The sequence below is a fragment of the Peromyscus californicus genome, unplaced genomic scaffold (assembly GCF_007827085.1).
Source record: "Peromyscus californicus insignis strain IS unplaced genomic scaffold, ASM782708v3 Scaffold_16__1_contigs__length_79575227, whole genome shotgun sequence".
In the NCBI taxonomy this organism is placed as follows: Eukaryota; Metazoa; Chordata; class Mammalia; order Rodentia; family Cricetidae; genus Peromyscus; species Peromyscus californicus.
This window is the reverse complement of record NW_026294458.1, coordinates 39,135,510-39,155,819: the sequence shown is the minus strand read 5'-3', so window position 1 is coordinate 39,155,819 and position 20,310 is coordinate 39,135,510. Positions and strand designations below refer to the sequence as shown.

At 37.0% G+C, this 20,310-nt stretch overlaps 1 protein-coding gene across 4 annotated transcripts in view; it reads right to left on the bottom strand.

The window, feature by feature from the left end:
- Senp7 (SUMO specific peptidase 7) overlaps positions 1 to 20,310 on the bottom strand; it is a 130,764-nt gene that overhangs the window by 12,658 nt on the left and 97,796 nt on the right. For all 4 annotated transcript variants that reach the window (XM_052740886.1, XM_052740887.1, XM_052740888.1 and 1 more), the window contains 8 exons: positions 19,615 to 19,772; positions 18,235 to 18,381; positions 15,289 to 15,322; positions 11,909 to 12,088; positions 7,944 to 8,212; positions 6,218 to 6,351; positions 4,692 to 4,808; positions 1,525 to 1,647 (listed from right to left, as the gene is read on the bottom strand). In XM_052740886.1, the coding sequence (XP_052596846.1) occupies positions 1,525 to 1,647; positions 4,692 to 4,808; positions 6,218 to 6,351; positions 7,944 to 8,212; positions 11,909 to 12,088; positions 15,289 to 15,322; positions 18,235 to 18,381; positions 19,615 to 19,772 (1,162 nt within the window). The remainder of the gene's footprint in view (positions 1 to 1,524; positions 1,648 to 4,691; positions 4,809 to 6,217; positions 6,352 to 7,943; positions 8,213 to 11,908; positions 12,089 to 15,288; positions 15,323 to 18,234; positions 18,382 to 19,614; positions 19,773 to 20,310) is intronic.

The following is a 20,310-nucleotide window of genomic DNA, read 5'->3' as shown; positions in this document are numbered from 1 at the left end:
GGATCTCGCTCTGTAGACCAGGCTGGCCTTAAACTCACAGGGATCTGCCTGGCTCTGAGCCCCGAGTGCTGGGGTTAAAGGCATGCGCCACCTTTGCCTGGCCAGCATCATCATTTTTAAGGCATTGAAAATGTTGGACTAGAAATTAAAAATAAGGATTTAAGTCCAGGCCTACTACTCCCTAGCTATTTGTCCTTTTCTAAATATCCAATCCTTAATTAGCCAATTTCATTTTTCATTTAAAGAGTTAGAATAGGGGCTGGAGAGATGTCTCAGAGCACTGACTACTCTTCCAGGGGCCCTGGGTTCCAAATCCCAGCACCCATATGGCAGCTCAGAACTGTGTGTAATTCCAGTTCCATGGTACCTGATGCCCTCTTCTGACCTCCATAGGCACTGGCATATACAGGCATACATATAGACAAAGAATTGGGATATTCTATATGTGTCCTATGTATCTAAAAGCACTGTAATATGGAGAAAGGAAATGAATAAAAAAAACTGTACCCTGGAAATTTATAAATTAGAAGACAGATGTTTAAAAAAATAAAAGTTCAGGGACCTATTCATTGGGTTCTAATATAAATTGCTGGGCACAAGGCAGGTTTTATGAAAGTCTATGCTACAATAACTATCTGAGTTTCTACTATCTAATAAATAGTAACCACTTCTTCACTTTTACCTAGTCCTACCCACTGCTCAACAGCTTTCATTCTTAATCAAAAATATTTTTAAAAAAATACTGAATAGAGAAATTTAGCAAAATTGTGCAAATAAGCATGGTTTTCATATTATCTAATACTAACTTAATGAAAAAGTAACATGTCAGCAAGGAACTAACCAGAAAAACAAACAAACCACACAGCCCTACGTCTTTGTTAACAGAATCTAACGCAGAGTACACACTTTAAAAAGGCCAGTGAGGCACAGTGGGCACTGCTAGAGCCCCAGGGTGGACATCAAGGAAAGCAGCAGTGCCCCCCAGTGGAAGTTATAGGGACAGCAGCCATCTCCAGCAAGAGCTACAGCCCGAGGAAATATGACCTCTGGTAAATCACATCCAAAGCAAAAAGGGTAGGGAAGAAACAGTCTGGCTTTTTTATTTCTTGCTCTCGTAACCTCTAGTACCTACCCACACTGGTCATGCAACTGAAAATGCAGCTGCAAGAACCAGCCTCCTCCTTATGGGGCGAACAGTGAAAGGTAAGAAATGGTTCTTGCACCTGACAAACCAGTGACCTGCCAAAGTGTTAATATGCTTGCTCTTGGGATTATTACAATGAAGCCACTTCACCAGGAGCATGAAAACAGCAGTCTTCTTTGTCTCCAAACTTAAGAGTTAGAGAGCTGGCTCAGTCGACTGTGGCACCTGCTGCCAAGCCTGGTGACTTAGTTCAGTCCCCAGGATGCGCGTGGTAGGAGAGAATGTGCTCCTTCAAATTGCACCCTGACCTTCACATGCATGATGCACCCATACACACACAATAAACTCCTTTAAGACTTCAATTACAATAGACAACTTACGAGAGATCTGGATTATCTTCTGTTAAATTATTTTCCTTTCTTGTCAAGCATTTATAGAAAAAGCTACTAAAAATGTGACTTCGTTCAACAAGTTCATCTGATGCTTTCTCCAGTAGAAGATACCTGTAAAGTAGCAAGCCCACAAAGGAAATTGTGTTTAGATTTTATCTCATTTTCTTCCGTTACCTCTTAAGAACTAGAAATTGCCAGGCAGTGGTGGCGCATGCCTTTAATCCCAGCACTCGGGAGGCAGAGCCAGGGACCTCTGTGAGTTCAAGGCCAGCCTAGTCTACAGAGTGAGATCCAGGACAGGCATCAAAACTACACAGAGAAACCCTGTCTCGAAACCCCCCTCCCCAAAAAAAAGAAAGGAAGGAAGAAAGAAAGGAAGGAAAGAAAAAGAAAAGGAAAGAAAAAAGAACTAGAAATTACTGTTACATATCCAGCTAGCTAAATTCAAAGAAATTTTGCATTTTTCTATGATTTGGGCTTTCAGCTTCTCTTTTAGTTTTATCTCTTGCTTATCAAAAACAATCACTTAAAGTAGAAATTGCCCACTTATTTAATAAATATTTACCAAATTCCTAACATGTATTAGTACCACATTCACACTGGAGACACAGCAGAAGGGTGGTATCTGCAGCCTAAAGACGTCAAAATAGAAGGAAATGTTGACCAAATAATCACATGAGTGTGATTAATGTAAGACTATGACACACATAAGTCTGGAAAACATTTAGTAGTACTGGAGTAGTCCCAGCTTAAATTCTTCATCTATTTCCATACTAAAATTCTTCAGTGTCGCTTTATAACTCAATCACTTACTGATTATATCTTTCATAATCAATAAACTGCTATTCTTGATAGTCTACTCAGTTTTAATAGTTTAATAATTTCAGAGGCTGAAGTGTACAGATCAAAGTACAGGAAAGGAAAAAAGGGTAGAGACAGAGAACTCAGGACAGCTTGCAGCTCCTCACATCTTCAGGATGGCACTGGTGTGGGGGCGGGGGGTGAGGGAAGTACTCAAGTTAGAAACAGGGAATGGTAGCCAGATTCACTCAGATGAACTATCTATTCCTGCCAGTAAAACTGGGCAATGTCACCATTCACGACACAGGACCAAGTACTCAGGAGAATCTCTCCTTGGGAACAGGAATTAGTTTGTTGGCCTCATTTTAGCAAATGATAAAGATAACTGTATCTTTAAGATAAGACTTAAAACTACCAGACTACTTCCAGATAATGTAACCGTGTCTCAGAAAACTAAAACATTTATAGAAATGCAACAATACTCAATCATCAATAAAAATCAAACATTCAAAGCTACAAAACGTGACTCATAAAGAAGAGAAAAATGGCCTGGCAGTGATGGTGCCTTTAATCTCAGGACTTGGGAGGCAGAGACAGGTGGATCTCTGTGAGTTTGAGGGTAGCCTGGGCTACAGAGCGATTTATAGTACAGCCAGGGCTACACAGAGAAACTAAAAAAAGAGAAAAACCAGCAACTGATGCCAATTCATAATTTACACAGACCAAAGAAAAATACATGAAGTTATCAGAACTGTATTCCCATGTGGAAGATATAAAAAAAAGACTCAAACTGAATTTTTGGAGACTTTAAAGCCTATGTCTATTTAATATGTAAAAATATGAGATTCTGAGTCTTTGTGACTAGAATAAAATAAAATTGTGAATAAAAATGAATCTAAATGATAAATTCATTTAAAAGTGATCTTTAAAAAATTAGATCTTTCAATTGAGTGTTAGGAATTTTTAGTACAGGGATATAGTACAAAATGAAAGGTAAAAACAAATTTCCTTCATGCGAAAAGGCTTTGGGAATTATTGGTGTTCTTTTTTTTTTTTTTTTTATTGTCTTTTTTTCAGAGCTGAGGACCAAACCCAGGGCCTTGCGCTTGCCTAGCGCTCTACCACTGAGCTAAATCCTCAACCCCTGGTGTTCTTGTTTTGGTTTTTTTTTTTTTTTTTTTTTATTTTAGTTAGACTTTGTTTGGGTTTACTAAGACAGAGGTGTACCATACAGCCCAGCCTGGCCTCCTGGGTGCCAAGATTAAAGGGCTGTACCCCCACACCTAGCTTTCATATAGCTATTCCTTAAGCTTTCTCTGTTCAACAAGCTGACTTTTTTAAGTTAAAATTTTACTGCATTCATGATGGATTTTTCTAAGTGACAGTCAACTGTTAGGATGTCAAAGGTGGTCAGAACACAGTCCAGGAATGGAGAAGAGCCACGCTTGTGAGAACACTCCAAGAAAACAAGACAGGAGTCTAGTGACCTGTTTCTCCAAAAACACGGACTTGTTCTTGGAATGTGTTTTCATGCTCCTCCCAGGTGTGGCAGATGGGACTCAGTTTACTTCAGATTACTGATTATTGCTTGCTGTTGTTATTCAAGTAAATGTTTAAACTAGCCTTTATATATTCTATGGAAAAACATGTTTTGCCGAGTGTGGCTTGCTCTTGTGATTGTATACAGCTTGACCTTTACTCAGGTGACCATTCTTAACCCTCAGAGTATAAAGTGATGCTCTGAATAAAGTTGGCTACTGCATGAGACTTTAGTCAGCCTCATTTATCAGCTCCATTCTCCCAGGTCCCACCACCTCTAGCGCAGTGACAAAAGATAATTGAACAGAGTTGTTTCTTTTCCGTTCCCAAAGTGTATTGGATTTTGTAAATACTTCCTTTACCACAATACACAGTGTTCAAAAAGTACACATCCAAAACCCAACACGTTTTAAAAACTAAGCCAAAACAGCAGGCAGTCACTTTTCTGCGCAGTGTAGTGTCTACAGATGGTGAGAGAAGGCAACCGAGTTAGTCGACCGCAGTAAAATTCTGGTAGGCAAAAGGCTTTCTGAATCGGAAAGCTTGCCAGGTACTCCTGACTAGGATTGAAAATAATTTGGACAAGACACTTATTTTCAGGCAGGGGTACAGCTCAATAGCAGAGTGCTTTCCTACTACACACAAGGCTCTAGGTTCAATCCCAGGCTTTCCTACTACACACAAGGCTCTAGGTTCAATCCCAGGCTTTCCCTACTATGCACAAGGCTCTAGGTTCAAACCCAAGTACAACTGAAAAAAAAAAAAAACTTGTACAATAAAACCTATAAAACAAATGAGATCATTATTGTACTTACTTAAGGTAAAAGTCAATGATTACATCGTTAAGAAATTCTCCTTCTTCTAAACACTCTAAATCTTCATTAGTTACTCCCAAGCCCCCCTTGGTAGGTGGTGGAGGATAAACAATCAACCTTTAAAAAATAAAAATAAAGTTAAAATATAACTTATTATATTATATAAAATATATTTATTTATATATAACATGTAATATATTTATAAAAATTATATTAATATATTATTAAGAGATTTTTATAAAATAGCTACTAGGCAATAATATCCATAGCTAAATTTTATATGGTAAAATATCTGCTAAAACATAACCGATTATACTTTTCTACATTTTCATAAATCTCCTATGATATGCTGGCTATTAGCTTTTTCTTTCCATTAACTCCCATGGGGCTAGTCCCAGAAGACTAACGTCTAATACACATCTAGGCAAAAGGGCATATCTTACGATCAGTTACAATACCCTTAAGGTTCTCTCTCTTTTACATAATTTTTAACTTTCAACAATGGCTGTAATAAAGCAAAAATTTCCTAATGCTCCAATGTGCAATTCTAAATTTGAATCTAAGATTTTCTTTCAGAAAAGCCAGCACTCAAAAACCGTTCAGTCTTTCTGGTGGCCGGGAGGTGCATAATGGAACCTTAGGGAATAATACATTTCCCTAGGAAAGTGCTTACAGTGCAAACTTAACAGAACATACAGGAAACAATCAGATCATAACCAGAGAGTGGCAGAGGACAAGTGACAGCTCAGAAGCATTCTCCTGTCACCCCCCCCCTTAAAAGTCAGAGAGAATGCCGGAAGTGAATTACTTCCGGCTATAACCTTGGAATCGTTAGGGCATCACTTGATGGGCAAATGTAGTAATTTAATAAAGCTATAATGCTTATACCAGAAAAACATCATGAAACCAAGTGCTGTCCACAGTTGATTTCTTCTTGATACCAAAGTACTTAACAAGAAAACTGAAAAAATTAAATCTAATTTGATAGTTTCTATGTAACCAGTTACTGCCTTATCCTGTGCTTTCAATTGCTTAAAAAAAGGAGGGAAAAATATTCAGAGTTATAGAAGTAATCTCCAATGTACAGAATACTCTGCCTTACCACAAACAGAAAACATATAAAATTTAATCTATCAAGATTTAAACAGAGAACTTAAATAAACACCAAAGTACCTAAACTGAGAAATATTTTAATAAGCAAATTCATTTCCTTTTCATATATTAATCTATAAGAGGTACAATTTCCAAAACCATACATTGCTATTCCAAGATTTTCAATAAGCTCTTTAATGTTTCCAAATTGTGGTGAGTCATTTTTTCCATACAGACACAAAATTAAATTAAATGACACCTATTATTTCCTTGATAATTTATATGTGCCTCATAAACAAAATTATTTCCATCACTAGGCAGGGGCATGAAAGTAAAACTCAAATCATCTCAGCAGGGAAACTGCTTCAAAGCCGCAGCACAGTATGAGCAACCACTACGACACTGCTACAGTCACAATGTGACGCAGCTCCTACTTCTGAACGGGTCCGGTGTGCCTGACTTCTCGCCATTCTTCGTCTGGACTTGAAGTAATAGAAAGTGAGTAGCAACCACTACTTTGTTTCTGCAGGAAAGTGTACGTAGGCTTGATGGTCTCTGTATTGGAGAGCTGGAAGAAAAAGACTCTGATGAGTACATAAAAACAAACATTAGGTTTGAAAAACACAGAGGTCAAATCTAGACTTGTAACTAAAAGAAATGTATATCAAAGAGTAACAACTACACTTTTAAACATGTATATGCTCTACATATATAATCGAATGAGAAAAATTACTTTTTAATCAAAAGATTTCATATACAATACATGGGCTAAAGTTTAACCTAAAGTCCTATTCCAGGTATGAGTTCCACAATTAAAAAAGAATTTAACTTTGTGGTTCAAAATAAAACAGGTAGCTAATACTAGGGAAAAATAAAATTTTACGTTAAAGGAGACTGAGCTTATATCATAACTGATATTCTATTATTAAATTAAGAGTAATATATAAATTTGTATATGTGATATAGCTAAGTTTTCTGCTTCACCTAATACTATTATGAGTATCTATGGGTTTTTTGAGTAGAAGAGCCTTAGAATACACTTATATACATATCTCTATGTGTGAATAAATGTGTGTGCCATAGCTACTTAGAAAATATTTTTCCTTCTAGACATAATTGACAGTTCTACAAGTCACAAGTATATTATCAATCTACAGAAAGGCATAACATTTTTTATTTCTTTTATTTACTATTAACACTGTGCATGTGTGTTTATGATGCTTATGTATGGGCATGCATGAGCCATAGCATGTGTGTGGAAGTTGGTTCTCTTCTGCTAGCTTTCTGTGAGTTCCAGAAACTTGCACAACAAGCGCTTTACCCAACAAGCCGTCTAAAAGATCTCTAAACATAACATTTTTTATTATTATGGTTTTGAGCTAATGTTAGACTTACAGAATTTTGAAAAAAAAGAAAAACCCTATCTATATCCTCCTAAGCTTAATCTCAGAAATCAGTAAAATCTGACTATCAAAAGTAAAAAAGCAACCCAGAGAGACTTTAGTCTGATTTCACCACTTTTCCTACTAATGTCCTTTTTCTATTTCAGGATCCCACAATTCTGTCTTTTCTTGTCTGGGTTATACATTATTGAGAAGAAGACTACAGAAGTGGTTTGCCCTGCTCAGTGTGAGGGGCATGCCTTACTGCAGACAATGTTAACTACACTCACTTGGCTATGGTGACATCTGCCAGGTCTCTCCACTACAGAGTACTACCTTTCATTTTCTAACTTAATGAATATTTAGGGTATGGGACTTGAGGTTATACACATATGCTAGTTCTCCATGAGTTTTCACCCATTAAATTCATGAACCTGGCAGCCAGCAACAACCATAAATATAGTGTTTTAGTTGTGACTTTGTATTTTCTTTATTTTTTTTTTTTACAATTATTGAATTCTACTCGAATAATTGTCCACACCACTTATTAATTCATTCAATTCTTTACTCCATATCTACATCAGTATAGACCCAGGGATGTCTATGTGGTCCTTTGGTTACAATCTCATCCTATAGCTACTGATTTTGTTGGAGAAACTTTCCAGCGTTGACCCTGGAAATTCTTTTGTGTTCCTGTGTCCTTCTAACACAACAGCATTTTAACCAGAGACACGACTTTCACTCTCTCCTCGGTCAACCGTGTTCATCGTATGCTAACCTGAGACAGTGACTTCCTCTTCGATTCCGTATCAGCAGCAGCTGTATCGGTGAAAGAACAAGTGGAAGTACAGTAATAATGAATGAAAGAGCTTTCTTTTGGAGAGAAGTCCTGGAACAAAGGAAACGCCTGAACCCAAGACAATGGGTAAGAGAGTTCCGATTCTCCATTGGTCGTACTTATTTCCATCATAATATCTTTCAATTTCAATTCTTCTGTTTGTGAAATGGAACTTTTTAACTCAAGGAAAATGAATTCACCGGCTTTTGCTATAAAAGAAAAAGAAACCAATTTTTATCAATACTTTTTTAAAAAGATGATTACAATTAATCTAATTGTGGGTGACAGTAAGGATTTTATGTAAAATCCAACTGAGTATTTTGTATGTTAGATAATAACAGACAAGTTTAAATTCTACAGTAGATAGCTAGTAATCAAAAACCCAAATTCACAATTATTAGGCTCCTATTCTACTTCTATTCATTTTCATTTGGAATGAAAATTCCAAACAATACTGACTGCTCCATCTGCTGTACCTGGCATTTAAAAGTGCTAACAAGTATTTTCTATGAGTGTATAAATGAATGAATGATAATTGAGGCATTATTTATTTTACTCTGGCCTCCGCCATAGATCCACCTGTCAACTAAAAGAGCATTCTGATTAAATATGTCCTTTCTCATTTTAACCAACCATTTCAATAATAATCACACACAAAATTATTATCAACTCATCCACAATTCCACAGCCTCTTGTTATCTGATTATGAATTTCTCTATTGTATGTAATTAGAAGAGGAAACTATTAATTTTATGAGTATAAAATTTAACTCCCTATAACATCTAGTATAATATAAAAAACTAGAGGGGAGAACGAGATCAAAGAGGTAAGGATAAATATTACTAACTTTACCTAATTCTAAACCAGATACCGCTGGGAGTTGAGAAATAAACAAAGTTGGTATTTCAAGATACATATATGCAGCTATGTGTGCTATCAGAACACCCAGAAAAGCACCCAAGTCTTAGAAGTCTGTTATGTACATAAGCTGAACTCATTTATCAAAACCGAGAAAATATAGAACATAAAGATATCTACAATTTATTTAATTTGTTACTAATTATGGCAGAGTTCATGATGAAATAATGGGGAAAAAATCTCTTAGGAAAAGTAACCAAGGATAATGTAACTTTCTCTTAAGTAAAACCCATAAAGTAAGTCTTAATAAATACAAAAGAAATAAAATAATTTCTTGCAGCAGATCAGATCAGATCACAAGATGAATAAAACTATAAATCCAGAGCAAGAGAGAAACTCAAATACTTGAAGACTAAACACTCTTGAGTGACCAACCACTGAGTCACTGGAAGAAATCAGGCAGAAATGAAATTGTAAATTCCTAGAGTCGAATGAAATGAAAACACAACTTATCTGAAACAGCAATGAGTTCTTATATTAAATTTAAAAAATCAGAGAGATCGCAAATAAACAAGGCAATAGTGCATTTGAAAACCTCAGGAAACAAGAACAAGCCAAACCAAAAAGCAGCAGATGAGAAGAAGCAAGGACCAGGGCAGACTTCATTCGACAGACAGTAAAGAACAGTGCAGAGAACCAAGGAGAGAGTCGGTGCCTAGACAAACTAAAGACTGGGACCAGTGAGATGACTCCAGGGGTAAAGAGAGAAGGAGGGTACCACCAAGGTACCACCAAGCCTGGGGGGATGAGCTTTATCCCCAGGAGCCACACAGTGCAAGAAGAGAAGTGACTCTCAAAAGGTGTTCTCTGACCTCCACACAGGCATTGTAGGGTACGTGTGTGTGTGTGTGTGTGTGTGTGTGTGTGTGTGTGTGTGTGTGTGTTGCACACACACATAAATAAATGCAAAAAAAAGTTAAAGAAAAAAGAAAGCTCAGCAATACTTAGTCAACCTGATCAAAACAAAGAGAAGTCATAGATTAATAATATTAAATATAAAAAGAGAACTGTTACAAAAAGATAACTATGAAATCCAATGACCTTTAGAGAATACTTTGAAAGCCCATTCTAGCCAGGTGGTAGTGGTGCACGCCTTTAATCCCAGCACTCGGGAGGCAGAGGCAGGCGGATCTCTGTGAGTTCGAGGCCAGCCTGGTCTACAGAGCAAGATCCAGGAAAGGCGCAAAGCTACACAGAGAAACTCTGTCTCAAAAAAACCAAAAAGAAAAAAAGAAAAAGAAAAAGAAAGAAAAAAGAAAATCCATTCAAAAATCCTGGACTATCTAGAAGAGATGAACAAATTTCTAGATAAGTATGACCTGTCAAAGATAATTCAAGAAGATATAATATTTTTTAAAATTAACAAGATCTACCACAAGCAACAAGACTGAAAAAATACTAAGGAATATCCCAAGAAAGAAAAGCACAGGATCATTCAGATTCACTGCCCTATTCTTCCAGACCATTTAAAAAAAAAAAATGTGTAACAGAGCTAGAAAGATGGCTCATCAGTTCAGAGTATTTTCTTCCCTTCCAGAGAACTTGAGTTTGGTTCCGAACACCACATCAACAAGCTCACTACGACCTGAAACTCAAAATCCAGGGGATCTGACACACTCTTCTGGCCTCCATGGGCACCTACCTATACACATAGGGCATATAGACACAGGTATACACACACACACACACACACACACACACACACACACACACACACACACACACTGGGAGGGAGGGAGAAATCAACACTACTGCTCTTCAGAGAACTCTACAAAATAGAAAGGGAGAAGGAACACTGCTTAACTCATTGTTCAAGCCAGGATCATCCTGGTTTCAATACCAGATAAGAGTACAACACATAAGGAAACCATACACCAAATTCTCTAGTGAACATAGACATAAATCACTCAAAAAAGTCCCTGCAAACTGAATTCCAGACCACCCTGATAAAACTCATACAGCATGACCATGCTGATAATATTCCATGGAGACAAGGATGGTTCAACATATGCAAATTAGTAACTGTAATACAACTGCACAAAAATATTAATATTAAGGGCAGAAATCACGGGATCATGTTAATCGAAGCAGAAAAGGCTTTGACCAAAAAAAAAACCCTCAACATCCTTTTGGATTGAATAAACCAATAATAAAAAGAATATTCTTCAACACAATAAAAGCTACATACATAGGAACATGGAGAGAACCCCTCAAATCAGAAATAAGGTAAGGGTGCTCTCTTCACCCTTGTCAGGCTAGGGAATGAAGTCTTACCTAGAGCAATAAGGCAAGAGAAAAAAAATAAAAGTGATAATAACAGGAAAGGAAGAAGTCAAATTATCTTCACTGCAGGTGACGTGATCTTAAAATTTAAATATCCCACCAGAAAAATCTTAGATCTAATAAAGACTTTCATCGAATGAGCAGCATACAAAACCAACATATGAAAGTCAGTAACTCTTCTATGTTATCAGTGATGCACCTGCCATGTACACAGGGCATAAAAGCAGAAGCGGACTATTTTGAGGTGAAAAGGGGGCCAGCAGGAGAGGGAAGGAAGAATGGGAAACGGAGTGCAAATATGAACAGAGTACATTAAATATGAAAATGCTATAATAAAACAATTGTTTTATATTCTAAGTAAAGTAACAAGTCAAAAGAAGAATATAGCCAAAGATAACTGACTAAAATATAGTTTTAATGGTACAGAAATGTCTTATCTTCAAAGTAAACAACATTTAAGACTTTTTTAAAGGTATTTTTCTCATTTCTAATGATAATTTTCCATAACTGAATAAAATTACCAGGCAAAACCACATGACTAAGTAAAATAATTTATCTAATATTAATGGATAACGTTTTTAATTCAATGAAATTAATTTCAATCCAATGAAATAAAGATAGTTTATTAAGTTATCTTAGAAAAAATGACTTCACATATAGGCTTTGAGGTTCTCCTGAAATTTAGGAATGATCTTTATACTCACATTGCTGGCTTAATATGGGGTTTTCTAACTGGGTCTGAATCTCTTGAAGGTACTTCGAGGAAACCCAGAGGAAAAGGATAGCCTGGCTCTTCTTACTGTGATCATCATCCTGGCTTTTCCATAACCCAAACCTCTTTAAGTGTGTGGTGTCCACTGATAGTGAAATCTCATTCATGGACACTGAAAGACATAAAACAAGCAATTTTAAAAAGTAGTCTATTCAGGCATACACCATCTCTGACACGTCTTGATATACTGTATAGCTTAGTAAGGGTTTCTATTGCTGTGATGAAGCACCATGCCCAGAAGAAATCTGAGGAGGAATATGTGTGAAATTGCCAAAGGAGAAATTTAAATTGTCATCGAAGGAATGAGGAGAGTGGGAGAAACAGCCTTCCCCAAGGAAGAACACACCAACTGGTTATCCAATACCAAGTGGTCAGTCCTGAAGACAGACATACAAGTAACAATACAAGGACTAGACAAGTTGTAGTGACATACTTAGGGATTATATATTATATATATATTACATTACATTACATTACATTATATTATATTATATAAAAAGAGGCCATGAATTTGAAAGAGAGAAAGAGGGTACATTGAAGTGGTTGAAGGGAGGACAGAGGAGGAAAATGATGTAATTTTATTATAATCTCAAAAAAATAAATAATAATAATTCATCTGAAAAAAGAGGTGGACAGTAAAGAAATTATGGCATAACTTCTTGACATGTGCTGAGAGAACTTGACATCGTTCTTCACAGATTCCTGCCCAGCCATGTTCATTGCTTTCTCTATTCACAATAGTTAGGAAATGAAAACAACCTAAATGCCCCACAGCCAACAAATGGATAACCAAAGTGTGGTGCATATACACTATGGACCACTATGCAGCTGGAAAAAAAAACTCCTGAACTTTGCAGGAAAATAGACAGAACTAGAAAAGATCCTATTGGGTGAGGTAACCAGACTCAGAGAGAAAAAGGCTGCATGTTGTCTCTTATTGAAGGCTCCTAGTTTCAAATCTTCACAAGTGAGTGCACAGCCTGGAGTCATTGCAGAAGCAGGAAAGTGAAAAGGGATCATTGTGGGAGGGCGATAGGGGTTAGAACAAGTGAAGGAGAAAATGAGGAAACAGAGGGACTCTAATTAGGGAGGAAGATAAATTCAGAGGAAGGAGGGGGTAAAATTACAGTAAGGACATCTGAAAAAGTCATAAAGAATCATATTAACTACCAATCTCAAAATCCCTATAATGCATAAAAAGTCTATGTACAAATATACATATATAGTGTAAATGAAACTTTCTATCTGGATTGCCAATGCTCCCTCCGAGACCCAAAGACCATCTAAACAAAAACCCCAACACCAAGGATGAAAAACCTTCTTAGAGTTGTTGGTCAGAGCTGTCCAAGGGAATCCCAAAACATTACAGGCTATTGCCCTTAGCTGCCCCGGAGAGGTAAGGTAAGTCCAGATTGCTGAAGACATCATGCACATCAGACATATATTGTGGATATCGCTCTGTATGCTGTGAATGTGTTGCTCTGATTGGTTGATAAATAAAATGCTGATTGGCCAGTAGCCAAGCAGGAAGTATAGGCGGGATAAGCAAACAAGGAGAATTGTGGGAAGGCTGGAAGGCTGAGTCAGGAGACGTCAGTCCACAGTCCAGGGAGCAGCATGTAGTGGCACACAGGTAAAGCCACTGAACATGTGGTGACATATAGATGAACAGAAATGGGCTGAGTTTAAGTGTAAGAGCTAGTTAGTAGTTAGCCAGAGCTAAATGGCCCAGCAGTTTTAATTGTATAAGCCTCTGTGTGTTCATTTGGGTCTGAGCGGCTATGGGACTATGGGACCATGGAAGCCAGGTAGGACCAGGAAAACCTCAGCTACAGACACAGGGTCCAAAGGCCCCTGAGCTGAATGGACCTGAATGCTTCCTCCCTGAGGACTAGCTCTCATGGTACCAGAAGCCACCATGCAGGCTTCCAAAAGAGGGAGGCACCCAACAGTCCAACCCAGCTATGATGCCTATGAACCACAATGACTACCAGCATGGCACAATAATCCAAAGGGTGAAGCAGTGGCATGCATTCCTTGGTGGTAACCAACAGCTCTCTAAAAGGACTTATGATGCTGCACCAAGAGGGAAAGCATGCCTGGTTCTAGAAACCTAGCCAACTATTCAGAGCTGGTGAAGCCACAGATCTTGGAGGAAAAAGAACCTACAACCATCACTGTCCCTAACTACATTTTAAATATTTGTCTTTATGCCCACAGATAAGTGTATTTCTTACCCCCAGACAGAGACCATCACAGAAAACTCAGAACTGATCAAACTGCAGTTGTGGATCCCAGTCCCAAGTGATACATCTACAACACAACACCTGCACTAAGGTTCAGGGACCATTGTGGGAGAGGGGCAGAAAGACGGTAAAAGCTAGAGGACCAGGGAGTTTGCTGTGAGAGTGTGTCTCCTATGGATGTCAGAAGCCGCATCCACCAAGTCTTACCAATGTGACTGCCTGAACACGAGCTCAACAAGGATAACACTTCATTAGCTCTTAATAATTAGTTCTTAAATACAATAGTGTTTTCTAGCAAGGGCTATTAAGATACTGTGTGGCTTTTATGTTCTCACTACTTAAATGGTAATCCAGTCAATAGATTTATTACCATAACAGAGTTCTCAATTCTGAACTTTCAGGAGCTGAGGAACTGAAGTTGCTTCAATTGCATCTTCAATGTCGCCACAAAGCTTCTTTTACTCTAGTTGATATCTGAAGTGTTATCTGTGTGTACATTTTTCTTCCTTGTTCTTTCTATAATTCACTCTCTAAAGAGATTATTCTCTATCAGTTATTATTTTTCATCACTAATTTTTTTTTTTTTTTTTTTTTTGGTTTTTCGAGGCAGGGTTTCTCTGTAGCTTTGCGCCTTTCCTGGGACTCACTTGGTAGCCCAGGCTGGCCTCGAACTCGCAGAGATCCGCCTGCCTCTGCCTCCCGAGTGCTGGGATTAAAGGCGTGCGCCACCACCGCCCGGCTATTCTGGAATTTTTTTTGGGGGAAAAGAATGAGAAAACAGTCTGCGTCTATTTAAGCTGTAGTTACATTTCCATTCTGCTTTACTTAGATAAGATATAGCATAAAAAAAACTCTGTCTATGCTTATGTGCTTTTTTCCTTTGGTTCTTAATCATTTTCATGTATATCAAATAATTGGGCTGTCAAATTTTTACAAGAGTACTTCATTATCATCTGATTTATAGTCATTAAAACAATAATTAATATGTTCTTTTTGGTACTATAAAACATTTTAACTTTTTCTAATCAATTACTCAAAAAAATGTCATTAAGAGAAGATGGCTTACCTTGAAATGGGATTTTAATATACTTCGTTGTGAACTAAAAAAAAAAATATGAAACAAAAAATGAGTTACTACTCCAAGTGCATTTCTACTCAATTTTCTTAGTATTAGAGTATTTAGTACTATTCAATTTTTAGTACTTAGTAAAAGTACTAAGAATCAAAGCAAAGAACTATTTCAACATAAAGACTTAGTTTTAGGGTTAAGAGTCTTTAACTGTGTAAGTAACTTTACCAAAATACTCGTTTATAAAAATTGGTAAAACCCTACTTTTCAAAAGTGTGTTCTGAAAATTTAAGAGGTAAGACAATGTCCGAAGAAATGCCAGAAGACCACACAAGGCAGCTATCTCCAAAGAAGACTATTCTCTTAGGGATTAACCAAACTCACAGGAGTCAACTGATCAAACGAAGGTGCCAATGCCCTATCTATCTGTAATGAGACTTTAAACGTATCAGAAGACTTAGCTATACCCCACCCACTATGGCCCTTCTGTCTTTGAAAACTAACTGAACTCAGATTATTTTTACTGCACACAAATGGAACAACAAAAAACTGCTGAACAAAGAATGGCTAGAGAAGTCTAATAAAGCAGACTTCAAAACAACGATGCCCTGTCAAAGGCTGGCATAGGTTAAGTCTCAGCACAGCTGTCTGCTGAGTAACTTTTCCGTTGAGCATCGCCATCTTCCTTTATCTCGGCGATCATTCCCTTGTTCTTTTCGGAAACTCCCTTCTGACTGAGGTCCTTGCTCTTTCTGATCCTTCTACTTCACTGAACTATTTCCTCTGGCTGTCTTCTGCATGTGTGCTCAGCTTAAGTGTTGTACTTATAATTGTACTCAAGACAAAACCTTCCATGTACTATCTAAATCAGATTTGTCTTTTGACGATTGCTTTTCCCTAACAAGTAAGTCTGCCTATACTTGTTTGGTTAAGTTCTCTTCTGATCAATACATTTATGAAATTATTGCCTATATTAGAGATATAACTTGTGAACACAAGACAAAACTCAAATTTTGACAGCTTATGAGTTCTAGGCAAGCAACAAAATATTCAATAACAATACCAGTTTACTTGTATTCCATTTATTTTCTTAATTTAAAAATTAGTTCATATTATAATTTTTAAAAGTATAAAACTCATATTCCACAGGGTTGGCCAGTGAAGTCAAATATAAGGCAAAGAGGCATACTGGCTAAGTGCTGAGTTTGGAGTTCAAATTCTGCTTCTGTTGTTTCTACTTCATAATTAATGAGAAAGAGTGAAGCATGATGTCCCTAGTATCAACTTTCTTAACATACACTCTCTCTTCCTTCCCTTACCATCAAATATTCTTCTTCTACCAAACCTACCTGGCAAGAATCTGATACTGATCTACAGCTCTGCATGCTTACTATAACAACATTTGATCCATTCCAGCTAAATTTTAAAGCCCAGGTAAGAAAGTGATACTGAAAGAAATCCAGTTCTTGAAATCATCTATCTATTTGAACAAGAATAAAGTTGACTGTAATCCTAACATATAATACCCTTCAACAGTCAGAACAGTTCTCTGAACATCATTTGTGCCTTGTAAGCCTTTCTCATTATCATAAGTGGTAACATTTTTTAAAAAAGAAACTATATTTACTGCTGCACTCTCTGAAGAAAGAAACAAATGACCAACTAAAGAAAGAGGCTCCAATTTACCTAATTTCCCATCATTAGTTTCCAAATCCAGCTAAACAGTAACTATCATAATAGTGAGAAATTTATCTTAATTACAATAATGTCTAACATAGTAAGTACTCTGATGTCTGAAAGACAAAAAACATTTCTTTCATTTATGTTACAAAAAATCATAAACTCTGTCTGAAAAAGAATCCATATAAAATATTTCTTGAAGGCCAAGAAATTTTTTAAGACTTTTACTCTTTTCCCTTCTGTTACTTCCTATATGTTTTAATTTTAAACACTATCTACATGTTCTCCCATCATAATGCTATATATTACAGAATTTCTCTCAATCTTTCTTCATGTACGTAAATCTATGTTTTTATTAAACTGCTTTCCTGAAATAAGAGATAAATTTGTTTGGAGACAGGGTTTCAAGCTCGTGGGCTCAGGTGACCGTCTCACCTCAGCCTCCCAAATGAGACCATAAACGGATACTACTGTGGCCAACTTAAACCCAGCGATAATTAAAGAAAAACACTAGGGCAATTGAAATGGATGACAAATGAAATTTTAAAAGACATCCATCCCAAAGTGGAAAGGGGAAGTAAATTAAATTCATATAAGTGTAGTAAACTGCAGAATAATACATCTAATACTGTTTTATATCTATATGCATATATGAGAAATAAGAAATTATATATATTCCAAATTAGCAGCTGCTGTCTTGGTATGCAAAACTGTTTGTGGTCTTTATGTAGTTTCTTGTTTGGTTCTAGTTTTTGCCTACAACAAACTTTACACTGTTCTGAAAGTGGAAAAAATGATCACTAATATTTTTTATAGTTTTTCTTTTATTTTGGAGATAATATAATTACATCGTTTCCCCGTTCTCTTTCCTCCCTCCAATCCTTCCATATGCCCCTCCTTGCTCTCTTTCAAATTCATAGTCTCTGTGTCCATTAATTATTGTTTTCATGCATATCTGTATATGTAGATATACATATATTTCTCAATATGACCTGCTCAATCTGTATAATGCTGCTTGTATGCTTGTTTTCTGAGTAGACCATTGGTATTGGATAACTAAACAGTGTGTTTTTCCCTGGGGAAGACTGTGTCTTCTGCTCTCAGCATTCTTAGTTGCCTGTAGCTCTGTGTGGGGCTGAAGCCTTGTGGTCCTTCCCTTGTCCACTTTGGCATGTTTATTGCCCATTTTCAGCTTGTCTTTAAGCAATCAGATGGGGAGACATTACTGAGATTTTTATATAAGAAGTTATAGGATATACTTACCGTGACACAACCTTTTGAAGCTCCTTTTATTTTACCAATATACACAGAAGTAAATACAAAATCCAGTTTCAGATCCATTTCACTGTTAGGTATAATACAGGAAATGTTTTCCATGTCAGGATTGTATGGACAGAATTCAGATGATGTCTAACAAAGAATAAATTATAAATGTATATAAATCTCAAAGAATTAAAAAAAAGCTGAAAATTATATTCAAAGACAAAATTCTTCTTTAAATTATTATTAAAAATTTTTATACTATTCTTAATGTGAAAAAAGTCACTAAGATTTTTTTGTATAAAATGTAGATTTTAAACTTATTTTTCAATTTTGAATCTTGGACATTTTTAGATTTTGCATGTGCATATGTGAAAATGAAGACAGACTGGCGATGAATTTTATGAGAAATTTTAGATGTGTTGAAAGACATTATACCTATTGTTTTGTTTTTCAAAGCACGGTTTCTCTGTGTAGTTTTGGTGCCTGTCCTGGATCTCGCTCTGTAGACCAGGCTAGCCTCACAGAGATCCACCTGATTCTGCCTCCCAAGTGCTGGGACTAAAGGTGTGCACCACCACCGCCTGGCTTATAAATAAAGGTTTTTAAAGAGAGACATAAATGCTTAAGAACCCTGTTACATCAAATCTGTATGTTTTATTATAGATTCTATATTTAAAGATAGACAACTTGATGTGAAGAAAAGAAATAATTTCAAGTAGACATACTACTCCAAGAGCAGACAAATATCAAAGTTATAGTTCAATGAGAACTACAGAAAATATTCAAGTCACAGAATATTTAGACTAAAAAGCATGTCACTAAAACTAACAGGAAAGCTGTTGCAAAACCCACACTCAGGAAATGCATAATCTTTATCATAATATTCTGCTTATTAAAACAATAAGTAGATATTAAGCAATAAGAATATTTCACTGAGGCCAGGCGGTGGTGGCGCACACCTTTAATGCCAGCACACAGGAGTCAGAGGCAGGTGGATCTCTGTGATTTCGAAGCCAGCCTGGTCTACAAAGTGAGTTCCAGGACAGCTAGGACTGTTACACAGAGAACCTGTCTTGAAAAACCAAAAAAAAAAAAAGACAATTTCCCTGGGGGCTGGAAAGGGGGCTCAGCAGATAAGGGTTCCTTCCACTAAGCCTAACAACTGAGCTCAATCCCTGGAAGGTACGTACAGATGAAGAGACTCCTCCTGCAGGTTGTCCTCTAACCCACAGCTGTGCCATGGCCTGCACCTCCCCACACCCCCACATACAAATAAGGAAACAGGTAAAAGAACTGCCTTAAACTTTGATAGTGAAACAGAGGAAACGTTATGAAAGTAGCACTTGACTGCTACTCTCTGAGAAGGCAGCAGTAAATTACCTGTACAGACTCGTATGCACTCAGGGGTAGCTCTGACAACTGTGCTTCAGAAGGACCCTGATGTTCACTTGCAATCTCATAATCTCGACTAGGCTGTAACTTCAGAATAGCTGAATTCTTGTGTTCAATGGGTCCTTCTTCATCACTGGAAACAACAACTAAAAAGGAAAGTGTGTTTTAAAGGTGTCACAATAATGACTTACAGAAAAAGAACTTTCTACTTAAATATCTTTAATAATCACATTAAACCTAAGTACCTAAATTCAACTTAAGTCTAACCTATCTTTCACTAGCTGATTAGTATTGTTATAAGCAGATTTCATATTGGCATTACTATTCAACAGCTTCCTTACTAAAGTCAAAAGTAAACATGGTACACTCTGGGTATTGAGTGTCTTCAAGGATCTGCAAGTTAAAAACTTGGGCCCATAAGTGTTACTTCTGAGATAAGGTGGAGCCTTTCAGAGGTGCGGCCTAGCAGTGGAAGACACTCAGGTCACTAGACATCCCTAGGTCACTGGGGCTTGCCACAAGGGGATATGGAGTTGCTGGACAAGCCATTCCCTTTGCCCCCTGGAGAATGAAATATGTGGTTTCACTCTACTATATGCTCCTGACATTTCCTGCCATCTATATTCACCCGCAGCAGCCCAAAGCACTGGGTCCATTCAATCTTGAACAGAAGCCTAGATAACT